The sequence below is a fragment of the Microchirus variegatus genome, assembly GCF_963457635.1.
Source record: "Microchirus variegatus genome assembly, chromosome: 5".
Taxonomy (NCBI): Eukaryota; Metazoa; Chordata; class Actinopteri; order Pleuronectiformes; family Soleidae; genus Microchirus; species Microchirus variegatus.
Genome location: NC_139806.1, coordinates 6,243,484 through 6,257,611, shown reverse-complemented (window position 1 = coordinate 6,257,611; position 14,128 = coordinate 6,243,484). Strand labels below are relative to the sequence as shown.

The following is a 14,128-nucleotide window of genomic DNA, read 5'->3' as shown; positions in this document are numbered from 1 at the left end:
TTATTCATGTCAGAACATCTGTTGATATCCATGTGGGAAGAAATGCTTATGTTCGCAAATCTTTGAAACTCGATGGAAAAAGACAATGTTGTTCACTGAGAGGAGGAGGACTCTCTCTCTCTCTCTCTCTCTCCCTCCCTCCCTCTCTCTCTCTCAGTGTGGTGTATGTGAGAGGACGGAGCTGCTGGAGAGCAGAGGTTCTGTCGTCTCTCCTCTCTCTCAGTCTCCGTGTGTTTGCCTCTCTGCAGTCTCAGTTTCTTCTTCTCCATCATGCACGTGTGGACTAAAAGAGTCGCTGGGATTATCATCTCTCAGGTTCTGCTTCTCTCCAGCTCGTGCGGGACAAGAGGAGAAGGTGAGAGATTACGCTGCTGTGTGCGCTCTGACACTTTTCTCTCTCTCTCTCTCCTCTTTCCCCTGGAGGAGACGGATCAGTCCGGGCTGCGCGCGGAGCGGCGATTTGTCGCGTTTAGATTCAATGAAATTAAATTAAATCAAAGTGTTTTTACTGCAGAATGTGATGCCTGTCGTTTGTAGTAAAAAAAATGAGTGGAAACGCTTTGATGATGTGATTGTGTGTGTGATCTGGATCAATGAACGCGTTTTGGATTCAACTTTTACGCAGCGTCCATCCGTGTCCTTTTTGAACGCAAAATGCACATGTTGCTGTTATATGTGTGCGTAATAGTAAATATATCCATTTAATTCTCATTCAGCCTTTTCACACAGCAGAGCTGGGGGATTGAACCTTGTTGATAGGCGACCCAGTCTACCTCTGAGCCACAGCATAACCAAATTAATCTCTTAATCTTTTAGTTTTCTGGTTAATTTGGTGCTCAGAGAAGCGTGAGATTGAGCCAGTCTGTGCTCACACAGGTCCAGAGGGTTTGTATTTTTTTTTTGGAACGGAAAGGTTGTTGGTTTGATTCTGTGATGCAGGGAGCAGGAGTATAAGAGGGAGGCGAAGGGAGGACAAAGTAAGGAGAAGGATAGCGATGATGACGTACGCTTGTGTGTCTCCATCCTCTTCCACGACACGTGTCTCCATCCTCCCGCTGTTTCTTGTCCCGGTTTCCTCGCGCCTCTTCTGTAACTTTCCTCTCCTCACTGTTCAAAATTGTCTCTACGCTTCCATCTTCCATCTTCCTGCTCCTCCACCTCCCTTATCTTACAGCACAGTGTCTCCTTTCTTCAGGATAACAAAAAAAAAACCCTGCTGTGCAGCCAAGCATTATGTCGAAACCTGAGTGTCATTTCAGCTTTAAATTGAAGAGCCATTATTTCCAACGACATGCATTTTCTAACACTTTTCTATAACCTTGAAGGATGGAAGGGGAAAAAAAAGTGATGTTTTTGGAGGAGGAGGAGGATGTTTGATCACACCGCATTTTATTCTCTTCATCCTTCTTTCCTTTGTTATGCCTCCCTGAGGGAAACAACATCAGCATCAGTATGCACTTCTAGGCTGTACATTTGGAACAGTTTTTAAAGCGGAACTAGACCGGAAGTTCCTATTATCGCTGTTTTTTGGTGTGTATCTGCGTCATTACCTTGTTTATGAAGCCCTGACGGTTCGAAACAAACAGTTCAGCCATTGCTCAGAACGCTGTGTTTTATTGTAATCTCGGGGCTCAACGAGATCACTGAAAATCCCGTAATAGTTACGTATTCAGCGGTTCTCCTGAATAACCGATCGTCCTGCACATCCGGTTGCGTACATTGAACCGCAGAAGAAGAATAACGTCCGTTGTGGAGGTGTTTCACGAGCGACAGTGTCTTCTGACTCTGGGTCTGACTCCGGTTTAAAGTCATGAAAGGGAGTGCGGCGGGGAGTTGTGAAGAAGCTATTTTTAAACACTGTTAAAACAATGTTTTGATAATGAGGAGCAGTGCATCCACCGTTCCCGAGGGGGGCGCTGCGCTTCTGAGAGCGGATGTGCTGGATAGTACTGGCCAATCACAAGACTCTGTCTTCTGGGGGTGAAAGTTCACTCTGAAATCTCGCAGCAGAAAAACACTGTCAGAAAAGAGAGATTTCTATCGGCTCGTTTACATCAACTAGGAGGTTTTTGACCATAAAAACAAGTTAATATATGTAAGTAGACCTCCATAACTAACATTTGTGTGCAACAGGACCACTCTATGTGACCTTTAAGCCATTGTCTTCCACTGTATCCTCCACGTGAGGGTTTGTGCGGCTGCTGGTGCCAATCCCAGCTGATGTAGGGCGAGAGGTGGGCGGGTGGATGGGGGGGGGGATCCATCACGGGGACAAACGACCATTCACAGGTGATTGAGAGTGTTGGACTGTGGAAGGAAAACGACACACGGGGGAGAACATCATACTCGGACCACCGCGCGAACCAGCAACCGCCTCGCTGCGAGGCAACATCGCTTTGAACGGTTATCCGTAATCAAAAGTGACAGCCCAAAATAATCCTCTTTGCTGCTGTTTCAGACTCACTCAGATCACTGTCCTCTCCTCTTCCTTTGATCCTTTACCCCCATCCATCCTTTTTTTCCCCTCTCCTCCCTTTTGTGCGTCTCTCTCCTTACTCGTTTTTTTTCTCTTTCTTCTACCTGGATGACGGACTTCCCGCTGTATATGAATCAAAAGAGCTGCTGCTCATTTTTATCTCTCTCTCTCCTGCAGTTTCCATAAGAAGGCGCTTGTGCTGTACGTGGTTTCAGATCATGGCAGCATGTGTTTCCTGAAAAATAAATAAAGGTAAAAGTAAAGTGCAGGTATTTGGAGGAGATTCACCACTGTCGGCTTGTTAAATAATAAAGTTCTTCTACGACCAATGCTGATCTTTATAAATCAGTGCAGCTGTCAGCCGTTATGTAATGCTAATTCTTTGAGGTCTGTAAATCTTTTTTTTTTTCCCTTTCTCCATCTGATCAAATCTAACAAATAATTCACAAAACTCCAGTCTTCAGTGCACTTGTATATTTTTTAAGGCTGTAGTACATGACTTTTGAATAAAAACAAATGTCACACCGTGGTGAAATGACTTCACGCAACACTGATTAATGCTATTATCGCCGCACAACTCATTGTTGGGGAAAGCGAACGCACAAATCTCAATCTGGCCACTCCGGCACCAACAACAGCTGCCTATGTTGAAAAGAAACCTTTAAAGGGCACATGTTATGCAAATACAACTTTTTAATCATTTTAATACTTGTATTTGGGACTCTGGAAGTCCTATGAGTCGGTAAAGTGTGAAAAAAGATGACTCAGTCATGTTTTTGTGGTCCTCCTCAGTCTAAGTACAGGAGATAAAAACACGCGATGTTGACTTCCGCACTCATTGCTACGTCACAATGAGACATTCCTGGAATTGTTGTCTCGCGGAGCTCCGCTTTGTCCCTAAAAAACACGAAAGTGCAGGAGAGGGCAATAGTATCTGGAAGAGCAGAAGTCTGCAAAGTGTTCTATTCTTGGCTGCACAGTGCAGCACAGAGTTCTACACAAACTTCCAGCCTCAGAGGATTTACATTTTATATATCACGGCAATTTGCAGTCGGCAAATAATGGCTTTTCCAAATGCTAACTGCTGTTAGCTGCCGTTAGCCTCAGTGACGCTGACGTAGTTTCCTGTGTCTCATTTGCATATTTAAAGAGACAGGCACTCAAAAGCCAGCGTTCTGAACAGGGCTGTTTTGGCAGAGTGATTGAACTGCTGTGGTGCTTCATCCTTAAGGTATTTTGACCAAAGCATGTCACAGACATGTTCATTAGGACACCAGGGAGCTAGGTTAGCTTGGAGAAATAGGCTACGATATGTCTCCAAAATATTGCACAATAAATACACCATTACACATCGATGCGAGTAGAGCGTTTCAGAGATGGAACGGTTGACCCTGAAAATCTGTCGAGCATAAAAATAATTGCGTTCGTCTGCGCTGTGACAATCAGCTAATCAAGACAATCGAGTCATTTTCTAGCGATCCAGCTTTAAACTCTTGAAAATGGACGACGTTATTATCGAATAAAAATAAAAATATAAGTGTTGCAGGTTTTCCAGTGTGTTATTATACGGTGTATTCTGATATCAGTGCCTTTTCTTCCCTCTAGTTTTGTCTCTTTCTGTGCATTCGTCTCCCACTCTCTAACCCGTCTCACACAGTCAGAGCCAGCAGCACACACATCATGCACGGACCATAAACCACAGCACCTCAATAAGTAAAGTCTGTGGCAGTCTGCAGAGATCTCGGCGGGCAGGTTTCACACAGAGCTTCACGACTTCATCCTCAGCGGAGAGTAGACATGAGTTCAGAAATTAGTAGAAGTGCATATTTGAACAGGCACAGACGCCGCTCCGACGCCGGGGGTTAGCGGAAGCTACGGCGAGCGAGTTAACTCGACCAGACTCTGGGGAACTCGCTGTGAATAACGACCGTAAAATCCACCGTGCATTTAACACACTCGCTCAGTATTAGGACGTGACAGAACAGCTTAGAGAAGACGAGACAAATGACTCGTTTTTTAAACGGAAGTGTGGCTTTAAGCCGACCACAAACAGTTACTCACTCCTCTGTCGTTTGTGTTCCAGGTTAGTTTTTAGTGTCGGTGTTAATTGGAAAAGTGTGAGATGTTCTTTTCTTGGAGCGATGATTCAAAAAGCGCTCAGCAGTTGTGTTTTGGTTCAGAGGTTTTATTTTTTTTGTGTGTTTAGTGCATGGATTAGTGGGTCGTGGTGGAGTTTGAGTTTGAATCCTTGAGATTTCTATGATTCCTGGTCACATGAAAGCATTGTATGTTCACTACCGTTCAAAAGTGTTGGGCTCACCTATACAATTTTTTTGTTTTCCATTAAAAGTCACACTTTTATTCATCAAAAGAGTAAAATGAATAGAAAACATAGTCAAGACATTGACACGATTAGAAATACTGATTTTTTTATTCAAAATAAAACTGTTTTCAGCTGTGCTAACATCATTGCACAAAGGTTTTCAAGGGTTTTCTAATTATCCAATAGCCTTCTAACACGATTAATAAACACAATGTACCATTAGAACACTGGAAATGGGCCTCTATACACCTATGTACATATTCCATTAAAAAACAGACGTTTGCAGCTAGAATAGTCGTTTACCACATTAACAATGTATAGAGTGTATTTCTGATTCCTTTAATGTTATATTCATTGAAAAAAAGTGTTTTTCCTTCGAAGGACATTTCTAAGTGACCCCAAACTTTTGAATGGTACTGTATGTGGGATGATCTTAAAGTCGTGTACTAAATGGTAAAACTGGTCCTTAAAAACACACAGAAATCACTTTAGCACACGTTTTGTTGAGTTTTTGTCTTGTTTTGGAAAGTATGACCCAGCCCTTAATCACACCTGACACTGGGATAATTACAGAAATCGAGTAATAGACAGAGCAGTAGTGCAAAAACCTGACGTATCACCATGTAATTCATATTAATTTGAAAGAACCAAACCAAAACGTGGTCAGAGCAGAGCGGACGGTAAAAATGATCACACCATGGAACGACCACACTGTCTCTGAAAACAGGCTCACATAAACAATGTATTGAGTGTATTTCTGATTAATTTAATGTTATATTCATTGAAAAAAAGTGCTTTTCCTTTAAAAATAACAACATTTCTAAGTGACCCCAAACTTTTGAACGGTTCTGTATGTGGGATGATCTTAAAGTCGTGTACTAAATGGGCCTAAATGGTTAAATTGGTCCTTAAAAACACACAGAAATCACTTAAGCACACGTTTTGTTGAGCGACAAATGTTTTTGGTTTTTTTCGAATGAGGGACCTTTTTAATTACTCCTGAGAAAAGAAGCTTCAGCTGAACACAATGCAGTATGATGTCGAAAAACAACAGCGCCGGCACCATTGTGCTCAGGAAAAGTGATGATTTATGTTGGTGTTACCATGCCAACATCTGAGGATGAAGCGGACATCGTTAGCCGTAAATAATTTCACACGGTTAGCTGAAGTCACAGGATCACCAGAAATGTAGTTGCCTGGTCCTCAGTTCACAGTAATCCATCCAACAACACAACAAAAAAGCAACGATCCCTGGAGTCTCGGGTATTGAGTTATGCAGATGACCAAGTTAAATTAAAAAAAAGAAAAAAAAAGATTAAGTGTCCCTGATGAAGACGGAGTCGATAGTTGTTGGTCTGCTTGTTTGTGCTTGAGGAATAACATTATTTCTCCCCGAGACAAAGTACATTTGCTCTGAATTATTTAACAGCCACGACTTTATTAGTTAAATGATTTCAGTTGAAGCCAAAAGTGTCAGCGTGCTGGTGGCACTGGAGGAAAAGGAGGAGGAGGGATAATCACTACGAGCTACTGTGGACTTGTGTCCTGCAGTCTCTGGTTTTTGGAAAGTGAAGCCAATGTGGAAGTGCCTCAAGCCTGTTGTTTTACATGTAAATCTATGAGGAAATGAATCGATTTCCCATTTGATTTATGAAGAGTTAAAGTAGACATATTATAACCTATTTCTCCAAGTGAACCTAGTTCCCTGGTGTCCTAATGAACATGTCTGTCACATGCTTTGGTCAAAATACCTTAAGGATGAAGCACCACAGCAGTTCAATCACTCTGCCAAAACAGCCCTGTTCAGAACGCTCGCTTTTGAGCGCTTGTCTTTTTAAATATGCAAATGAGACACAGGAAACTACGTCAGCGTCACTGAGGCTAACGGCAGCTAACAGCAGTTAGCATTTGGAAAAGCCATCGTTTGCCGACTCTAGCCGGCACATTGCCGTCATATATAAAATGTAAATCCTCTGAGGATGGAAGTTTGTGTAGAACTCTGTGCTGCACTGTGACACAGGAAACTACGTGGTGGAAAGTAACTAAACACATTTACTCAAGTAACTGTATTGAATACTTTTTTTGTGTATTTTGTATTTTCTAAGTACAATTTAAAATCAGGATTTTGTATTTTACTTGAGTACGTATTAACTCAAGTATTGTACTTAGTTACTTTATAAATCCTATCTGTTACTGAGTAAAAATAAAAATTCAGCACAATGAAGACCTACAGGGGGAAAATATACACCAGAACCAGACCAATGATGATGTGAGCTCCAAAATAGTTTTGGATTTCTGCCCTTGTCATATTTCTACTAGCCTCACACCCCACGCAAAGTAAGTAGTACATTTCAAATGAACTACTTTTTACTTCTACTTGAGTACATTTTCAGATGACTACTTTTACTTCTACTTGAGTAACAATTCATCATAGTATTGGTACTTTTACTTGAGTACAATATTTTAGTACTTTTTCCACCTCTGTCAGCGTCACTGAGGCTAACGGCAGCTAACAGCAGTTAGCATTTGGAAAAGCCATCATTTGCTGCCAACTCTAGCCGGCACATTGCCGTCATATATAAAATGTAAATCCTCTGAGGCTGGAAGTTTGTGTAGAACTCTGTGCTGCACTGTGCAGCCAAGAATAGAACACTTCACAGACTTCTGCTCTTCCAGATACTATTGCCGACTCATATGGCCTCCAGAGTCCCAAATATAAGGGTTAGAAAGTTGATTTTGCATAATATGTCCCATTTAATGGTCTCAATCGCAGGTCTTCTCCTAAATTTTAAAGTATTTCTGCTCTTTTCCTGCAGGTAGAAATAAAATAAAGAGAAATTAAATAACTTGGTCGCTTTAATCCGTGGTGTCTGAAGTGTCGTGGTGAGGTCTTTGTCAGGAGCGCGCTCTCTGCAATGCAGAGTACGCTGCGTAGGTGGAGATGAGTGATTGACGGCACAATGAGCTTCCACCTGGAGAAGAATTAAGTGCAGAGAGAAAGAGCGAGCGCGAAACAATGTCACAACATGCCGTTTCCCAGTGGTTTGGATTAAAATGAGTCTTTTGAGGCGAGGAGGACTGTGGCTGTGAAATTGGTGTGAGATGCGACAACAAAACCTCTTCGTGATCTGTAGACGTTTACGATGGCTGACTCATTTTCCTTAAATGTCTGAGACATTCAGCCAGGTGTGCATGTGGATAATAGTAAGACAACTGCTGTTCAATATTGTAAATAACAAACAGTGGTTATCTTGTTTTGGAAAGTATGACCGGGCCCTTAATCACACCTGACACTGGGATAATTACAAAAATAGACCACTAGACCGAACTGTCGTGCAAAAACATGACGTATCGCCATGTAATTCGTATTAATTTGAACGGACCAAACCAAAAGGAGGTCGGAGCAGAGTGGAAACAGGCTCAGAGCACAGATGCTAAGCTAAGGATTGACTTTTATGTGTTCACAAGGTTGAATAATGCTTTTATTTATCATGACATTCGTAGTAAATTACTCTCAGCTGGTCCTTGTAGTGAAACAGTGTGGAAACCCCAGATTTAAAGGTGCATTATGTAATAAATCTAAAACAACTGGCCATAAAATCCTCCTAATATGTCACAGAGACTCAGGAATAATGTTCATATAACAAACTGAACTCACCAAAAACGACGACAAAATATTTGCATAACATTTTTTTTTGCAGACTGCAAATCTTGTTTGTGTTTTGAAATCATGTTTTGGCATGTGGCGCCACCTACCGCCGCCACCAATCATTCAACCACGGGTTGCCAGTTACGTCAAAAAACGACATCTAAAATACCTCTGTATTTTGAATTTGAGTGCAGTAACAGTTTTTGGCCACATTCTTACATATGGCACCTTTAAACAATGAATATGGCCCTAAAATGTGTTCACTAACATGCGTATAAGTAGCGTACTAGCCCTTTATTAGTAAATATTAAGCGTGCATTAACACCCTATGTAGGACAAATCTTAATTCATGTCATAATAGAGGTAGAATAAGGTGTTGATACATGCTTCACGATGACTTATAAAGGGCTAGTATGCGACTTTCACAGTATATGTCCATAAGCACCTAGTTAAAGGTGCCATATGTTAGAATGTGGTCAAAAGCAGTTACTACATTCAAATTCAAAATACAGAGTTTCGTTTTCTGACGTAACTGGCAACCCGAGGTTGCGCGGCAGCTGAAACTCTACTGACTGCAATGATTGGTAGATGGCGGAAGGTGGCGCCACATGCCAAAACATTGATTGATTGATTGATTGATGATTTGCAGTCTGCAAAATATTTTTTTTAATGCAAATATTTTGTCTGTACTGTTGTTGTCGGTGAGTTCAGTTTGTTATATGAACATTATTCCTGAGTCTCTGTGACATATTAGGAGGACTTTACGGCCAGTTGCTTTAGATTTATTACATAATGCACCTTTAATGGTGAATATGTGTTCCCTAATCTAAAGTGTGACCAGATAATTATAAATAATGAGGTCAAAGAGTGGCTGGGTTAGGTTAAGAGCTCTTTTGGGTCATATCATCCAGACCAATGCTTGCTTTGAGGTTGTTAAATGCTTAAACTGCTGTCTCATCGTTGATAATGAGCTAATTTTAAGTCTTCCATACTGCGCGCGGTTGTCAGAGTAAAAAAAATGTGTGGGTTTGATGTAAAACGACAGAAAAGGGGAAACTAAACGAATACTAATCAGCTCCATATAATAAGACCGAGAGGAGAATTGGGTGATAAATCTCTGCGGTCGCTCCAGAAACTTCTCTCACACCGTGAGTCATCAGACCAACTGTTAATATAAAAGTGCTGAAAAGTGCAGCTTTACAAGAAAATACAAGTAGATTTCTCATTTCATTTTCGTGTCTCTCACTTGTGCACCAAACTGTGCCCAGGGAAATGGAGAATAAAACATGCAGGAAGCTATTATTTCACTCCACTGATCTCCATAGAGAAACCAACTGTAACAGGCAACTATTAAATCATGCTGTTAGTAACAAAAAAAAAGAAAAAAGAAGGAGGGTCAATTCAACACATGTAAGGACTTCTTGGAACACCAGTGATAATGAAAACAGTGCATGCACAGACACACTTTAGGGCTTTATTGACAAAAGAGGAATCAGGGGCGGTGGATCAATAAGGAGAGGAGCAGCGAGTTTTCTCCCAGGGAGGCGAGAAAAGGCCCCGGATCAGAGAGGATGAGAAGAAATTAAACTTTAATGTTTTCCCGGTGGGTGGAAGTGGGTCACTATACCAGTGGAAGAGGGGGAGAAAATAAACAAACGATAAAAAAAAAGGACGGATGAATTAAATATGAGAGATATTGAGATTCGAGCGTGCAAGCGTGGAAGCGCACTGCGTTCGCCTGAAAAATGATTTTAAGAGAAAATTGTTGCGTTTATTTAGAAAAACTGGGCTTTATTTAAATAAATAAAATAAAAAATTAAATTTGCCAGATTAAAAGAAGGATGAAGCGGTAGATAATGGATGGATGGATGGATAGTTATCGTCTGTTACAGTTTCACAGGACTTTATACTGTTACATTTTTTTTAGAGACTTAAAGGTGCCATATGTAAGAATGTGGCCAAAAACAGTTACTACACTCAAATTCAAAATACAGAGTTTCGTTTTCTGGCGTAACTGGCGACCCCCGTGGTTGCTCGGCAGCTGAGACTCTACTGACTGCAATGATTGGTAGACGGCGGTAGGTGGCGCCACATGCCAAAACATAAAAAAAAAATTTTTATGCAAATATTTTGTCTGTACTGTTGTTGTTGGTGAGTTCAGTTTGTTATATGAACATTATTCCTGAGTCTCTGTGACATATTAGGAGGATTTTATGGCCAGTTGCTTTAGATTTATTACATAATGCACCTTGTGCATGTAGAAAGCATTTAAAATCTAAATTTTTTCGCAAATTATTATTAAAATATATGTCTCCAAGGTTTAGTGTAGTGGTTAAAATCTTAAAACGTTAATGGAAATCTTCAGTTTATCACACAACGACAAGATGGAGGTCAGTGCACTGGAGTGAGCTTTGATTATTTGCTTAATGAATTGTATATATATTATTTTATACATATTTTCTGCTTTTCTTTGATCCAAATAACAAAGAAATCAGTAAAAGTGACTCATTTTAGTTTGTGGACAAAATAAGGCTTTTGAGAACATCATCATTTTTAAGTTTTGGGGAACGTTGATCAACATTTTATGGCCAAAACAAGTAGTCGATTTATGAAAATAGTTGTTGTACGTTATCGTGTGAAAGTTTAGTCTGGATTTAATAATCATAATAATTTGATATCACTGGTAACAGTGAGTTATAGTTGAGGGTTAGGACTATAAAGATAGAGATGATTGAGATGAACGGTGACACCACAAGAGCACAGAACCAAATTAAAACTAAAGAAAAAGCTCTTCTGACCCAGAGGAACGTCATCCGTTTAAAATCCATGAAACAGAAACAAAGCAATCAAACCTCGAAGCTCCCTGAAACCAATAAGATGTCCTTCAACCATTCACTCCCCAGCGAGTCCACCTTTAATGCAGGACATCATTCACTTAATCATCGTGTGCAGCTGCTTTTCTCTCCACATTTCATATTTCAGAGCCAGAGCCAGAGCCAGAGCCAGGGGCGAGGTCAAGTATTTATCAGAGGGAATTTAAGGCGGCAGTATTTTGTCCTGAGGGGTTTCATATTTGTGTCTCTCCCCTCGCAGTAAATCTGTACGTGAGCCGCTGAGCTGCTTTTTTATTCTTATTTAACAGAGAGAGACAACAGTCAACTTTAACGGCAGCCATTAAGGACCGCTGCATTTATACCAGAGAGGGATGGCTAAGTGAATAACATGAATATATATGAATAACGCTCTGCGTTAGAAAGAACCCTCATGGAGGTTGGATCTTTGGTAGATGTATAATATGAACCCCTGCCCAGAATCAACCCAGGTGTAGTTTGGCCTAGGCCAGAGTGTACCCCTCTTTTGTTAAGAGATTTTTATTGTATTTACACAGTATATTCACTCACTAATAAATAAAACATTAGCTTCTTTCATCAGCAACCTAACAAAATGCGGGCTATAGAAGTCATTGACTACTTTAGTAAGTTTCATACATTTATGGAAAACAAGGGTATATTCTGGCCTAGAGGGGTATATTCTGTCTTAGAGGGCTATATTCTGGATAAAGGGGTATATTTTAGTCTATAAGGGTGTATTCTGGGCTAGAGGGGTATATTCTGGTCGATAGGGGTATATTCTGGCCTGTAGGGGTATATTCTGGCCTAGAGGGGTATATTCTGGTCTATAGGGGTATATTCTGGTCTATGGGGGGTATATTCTGGCCTAGAGGGGTATATTCTGGTTGATAGGGGTATATTCTGGCCTAGAGGGGTATATTCTGGTCTATAGGGGTATATTCTGGTCTATAGGGGTATATTCTGGTCTATAGGGGTATATTCTGGTCTATGGGTGGTATATTCTGTTTTAGAGGCGTATATTCTGGTCTATAGGGGTATATTCTGGTCTAGAGGGGTATATTCTGGTCTACAGGGGTATATTCTGGCTTAGAGGGGTATATTCTGGTATATAGGGGTATATTCTGGTCTAGAGGGGTATATTCTGGTATATAGGGGTATATTCTGGTCTACAGGGGTATATTCTGGTCTGTAGGGGTATATTCTGGTCTATAAGGGTATATTCTGATCTATAGGGGTATATTCTGGTCTATTCTGGTCGAAAGGGGTATATTCTGGTCTAGAGGGGTATATTCTGGTCTATCAGGGTATATTCTGGTCTACAGGGGTATATTCTGGTCTATCAGGGTATATTCTGGTCTACAGGGGTATATTCTGGTCTATAGGGGTATAATCTGTTTTAGAGGGGTATATTCTGGCCTAGAGGGGTATATTCTGGCCTAAGCTAATTTATATTCTGGGGTTAAAGTGGCCTCGGCCATAATATACCTGGGGTGTAATCTAGCGTTTATTCTGGACTGGGGGTAAACTATGGTTTAAACGATAATATAAAATATACAAATCTGAAAGTTTCCTCAACTAAACTAGTTGATTGAAGTTCATCCTGTTGAATGAGTGGAGTTTGTTTTTTTTAACCTTGGACTTGATGGTCAGTGTCTCAGCTAATTAGGGTCAGGGATCTTCATGGTCTTGTTACTCGGTTTGGCTGCTGCAGGCTGTGGATTAAATTTGAGTTACAGTAGATTACAGAGATGCTGGGGGCATGTCATTACTCATCCAGTGAGTGCCAGTTTGTGCCCTTTATTTAAAAACAAAAACGGGTTATTTAAGACAAAAGCGCTGCAGGGAAATATTAGTGCTAACTGTTTAAATAGCAGATATTATGAAACGCCCGCTAATCTCTTACAGGATTAATCCAGTGTTGAAATAGCTGAGGAGTCTATTTGAAGTGTGGCAAAGCTGTGTCTCATGGGATTTATTTCCGTTTTTTTTTTGTGAGCTGGTTGTTTGCACTGAGAGCGAAAGCAGTTGCCATTTTTATTTGAATATGTGGCGAAACGGGTCGCGGAGGATAAATCGAAGCCGCATCGTTCTTCTTTAGCGTCACTTATGGAAATGTGTGTCCCGGGCAAAGTGAAGCCATTAATGGGATCTGATGAAGTCAAGGTTACAGAACCAATGTGGCGTCGCCGCTCATGAATCTGTGTTTATTAACCCGGGAACAGGTAGTTACACGACGAGCAGATGACTGCAGTCCATCCATTTGCCATTAGGACCTGCAGGACTGATATATGTGGCCGAGGGCCGTTCCCCTGGAGAAATCTGACTCATCCATCATGTGGCGCTGTTGTCATCAAAGATGACTCGTTGTCTCTTCAAATATCAGATCTACCGCCGAGGTCGCGGTACTTCGTCACTGTGAGACGACAGACTACGACAATAAATGGGTTTTTACGCCGACAACTCTATTTGGCACAGCTAATATATTAGTTACGGCCGACCATAATTCCACATTATATCGGGGAACATTAAACTTAGCAACTGTAGCTGCGTTAGTTATCAAGGTCACCGGGCTCTTTCAGTCTCAATTACAGTAAAGAATATTCTCACAGTGCACACAGAAAAGCTTCTTTTTCCTTTCCTTTCCTTTCGTGTAAATAAAATGTAAGTGAAAATGTGACGCTAAGTGACAAAAACATCTATTATTCTTTGGCGTCACACGATTCAATCATAAAACAGTATATACCAGGCAACTGGTGGATAGTTGTTGTGGTCGAAGAATGCTAAAACAGTTGTGATTTACCTGATCACTGCCATAAAACCAGCATAGG

At 40.9% G+C, this 14,128-nt stretch overlaps 1 protein-coding gene across 1 annotated transcript in view; it reads left to right on the top strand.

Annotated features, from left to right (window-relative positions):
* Positions 1-270: 270 nt before the first annotated feature.
* LOC310927705 (contactin-associated protein-like 4) overlaps positions 271-14,128 on the top strand; it is a gene marked incomplete at its 5' end in the record, with an annotated part of 112,897 nt that continues 99,039 nt past the window's right edge. Inside the window, one exon of the mRNA XM_083890076.1 lies at positions 271-355. Coding sequence (XP_083746202.1) covers positions 271-355 — 85 coding nt within the window. The remainder of the gene's footprint in view (positions 356-14,128) is intronic.